General features: G+C 31.4%; 1 protein-coding gene across 5 annotated transcripts; it reads left to right on the top strand.

The window, feature by feature from the left end:
- The first annotated feature begins 168 nt into the window (after positions 1 to 168).
- Positions 169 to 2,607, top strand: LOC117600294 (uncharacterized). Of its 5 annotated transcripts, none has more exons than XM_034315552.2 (6): positions 169 to 310; positions 727 to 854; positions 933 to 1,050; positions 1,203 to 1,286; positions 1,515 to 1,919; positions 2,002 to 2,607. In XM_034315552.2, exons 2-6 carry the CDS (start codon positions 807 to 809, stop codon positions 2,469 to 2,471), a joined length of 1,125 nt encoding a protein of 374 aa, XP_034171443.1. In that variant the 5' UTR covers positions 169 to 310; positions 727 to 806; the 3' UTR covers positions 2,472 to 2,607. The 5 variants fall into 5 exon arrangements, with proteins under 5 accessions (XP_034171443.1, XP_034171442.1, XP_034171446.1 ...); XM_034315551.2 differs by having other exon boundaries at positions 179 to 333; XM_034315555.2 differs by having other exon boundaries at positions 186 to 282.
- Positions 2,608 to 2,663: the final 56 nt, after the last annotated feature.

A 2,663-nucleotide genomic window follows, 5' to 3' on the forward strand; every position in this document is an offset into this window, starting at 1 on the left:
TACATATCTCAAATAAACTGATTAGAAATTTGATCTCTGTTCCATCTATACAAAAATGGCGGAAACTACTCAACAATGTATGTACTTACCAACCAGTTTTTCGAAATTAGGTGGATTAGTAGCACCATCTATTAAAAAATAGCGGAAACTATTTGTTAGCTTATCGACTGATCTTCCTACACTACTAAATCTTGAGGATGTTATTATTTGCATGTATACATTGGAAGTTATAAAGGTGCACACTTTGCGTGGACCACCCTTATGTAGGCGCATAAAAGAAAAGTAATGAATTAGGAAGGCGGCAACATACGTATGTCATGCATGTATTTAAAAGTCAGTAAAAATGATAATAAGTTGGGCAACCATTTATAAGAAATTTATCGCTTTTGAAACGCTATTTATGGGAAAATTACTAAACACTTATTAATATGTATATATTTTATCAACGCATTATGTATAATTTATCGGCGGCCTTAGCTATATAAGATTTGCTGGACGGAAATTAAGCCACGTCGGACACATAGTTTCATCTTCAGATGTGCGATTGACGTACTTAAGGGAAATAATATAGATCCGCCTAATATTATTACATCTTTATAAAATATTACAGTACAAGTTATATACTGTACAATAATTTATAAATTATTTTAAGTTGATACATCTTATAACTTGCTTATGCAATACATACTAAATATTTCACTTATATTTATTTCTTATTTTATATAGGTGATTGTATCCAACAAAATTATATAACTTGGCAATTCTCAAGCAGCAGGTAACTTAAAAAGTAAATAATTTAGCAAATCATGTATTATCAGAACAATTCTCCAAGTTCAACTTCTAATGACCATCATGTAAGATACAATACATAAAATTATTTAATAATCTGTATTTCATAAGATTTTAGACATAATGAAACACAATTTTTGTAGACAACAGTCATTGACCTCAGGAGTGATACTTTCACAAAACCAACAAAAAGAATGAGAGAAGCAATGTGTAATGCCGAAGTTGGTGATGATGTTTATGAAGAAGATCCAACTGTAAAAGGTATTGATATTTTTACTGCAAACTGCAATAATATGTGATTTGTGGTATTTTAATTCTGTTAAAATTAACATAATACTTTAGATATAATATAATTATACTTAGATATAATACTTTAGATATATATTACTTATATAGAAATTATTAATTGCTAGAATTAGAAAAAAAAGCTGCTGAGATGGTTGGAATGGATGCTGCAATATTTGTATCATCTGGTACTATGGGAAATTTAATTGCCAGTAAGTATGAAAGAATAAATTTGTCCTAAGTTAAACTTTCAACCTAGTTTCAAGTTGTAACAATTAAATTAATTAATTCCAGAAAGCATTATAAATTTAATTGTATTTAATTTTGTTTTTTATCATATTGCATCACTTTCAGTATATCATACATATATGTATGTTGTATAAATGATGCTTTTGTACATAGTATTTGTTTTGTATGTATACATTTGTATTAAATTATAGTTATGAACCATTGTGACGAGCGAGGCTGTGAGGCATACTGTGGTGAATTTGCTCATTGTTTATTACACGAACAATGTGGTGCTGCTCAACTTGGTGGAGTAAATCTACGACCATTACGAAGTAATGAGGATGGCACGTTCGATTTTGACGAACTTGAGTCTAAACTTCATAGAGACAGAGATCACGAACCCATCTCGAAATTAGTGCTTGTGGAGAATACATTAAATGGAATGATTGTTCCACAACGTTGGATTAAAGAATTAGTGCAGTTTTGTAAAAATCATGATTTAAAATTACATATGGATGGAGCTAGATTGTGGAATGCATCTGTAGAATCTAACACACCTGCAAAAGAGATTGTTTCTGGTTTTGATTCTGTAACCTTCTGTCTTAGCAAAGCTTTAGGTATTATTTTTTAACTTTTCTTCCCATACTTTATTCTTCATAGTAATTACGTTTACTTTATACACATAATATTTCAATTTAGGTGCTCCTGTTGGTGCCCTTCTTTGCGGAAACAAAGAATTTATTAGCAAAGCAAGAAGAGTAAGAAAAGTGCTTGGTGGTGGTATGAGACAAGTCGGTATTCTTGCTGCAGCTGGATTCATAGCTCTTGAAAATATTCCAAATTTAAAAGACGATCATCGAAAAGCTTACACTCTTGCTTCTTCGATAAACGAAATGCAATCAAAACTATTTTCAGTCGATTTAAATACTGTACAAACAAATATGGTTTTTGTGAAAGTTGATTCCAATGTTGTTCCCCCAACGACATTTGCTAATTGTTTGCGCGAAATTGATGACGAGCACGATGAAGAGAGGATTATCATAAAATGTCTAGTTTTAAACAAATCATTCATTAGATTTGTATTCTCCTTTGAAATTACGGATCATCAATTAGAGTTGGCTATTACAAAAATTAAACGTGTTATATCAATGTTAGATCCTGGCTTGTAATTGTTATTGTTTGTATGTATAATAATGAGTTAATATAAATGATGTTATTCAAATTCATAAAATCAGTTCACCAGAGTCCATAACTGCGACGCGCAGGTTGGAAAATGGTGGGGGAACGCAGCGAGCTCTCTGCTAATCGCTTTCCACTTCGTTTGGGAGTATCGCCAATCAGGGCGAAGATGCGTACTGGAG

This window comes from Osmia lignaria, chromosome 15 (genome assembly GCF_051020975.1).
Source record: "Osmia lignaria lignaria isolate PbOS001 chromosome 15, iyOsmLign1, whole genome shotgun sequence".
Lineage (NCBI taxonomy): Eukaryota > Metazoa > Arthropoda > Insecta > Hymenoptera > Megachilidae > Osmia > Osmia lignaria.

Excerpts from the sequence above, each read along its gene's own strand:
- LOC117600294 (XM_034315552.2), top strand. The coding sequence starts at position 807 with ATGTATTATCAGAACAATTCTCCAAGTTCAACTTCTAATGACCATCAT. Across the intron at positions 855-932 it reads CAACTTCTAATGACCATCAT|ACAACAGTCATTGACCTCAG; the intron begins GTAAGATACAAT and ends CAATTTTTGTAG. Across the intron at positions 1,920-2,001 it reads CTGTCTTAGCAAAGCTTTAG|GTGCTCCTGTTGGTGCCCTT; the intron begins GTATTATTTTTT and ends ATTTCAATTTAG.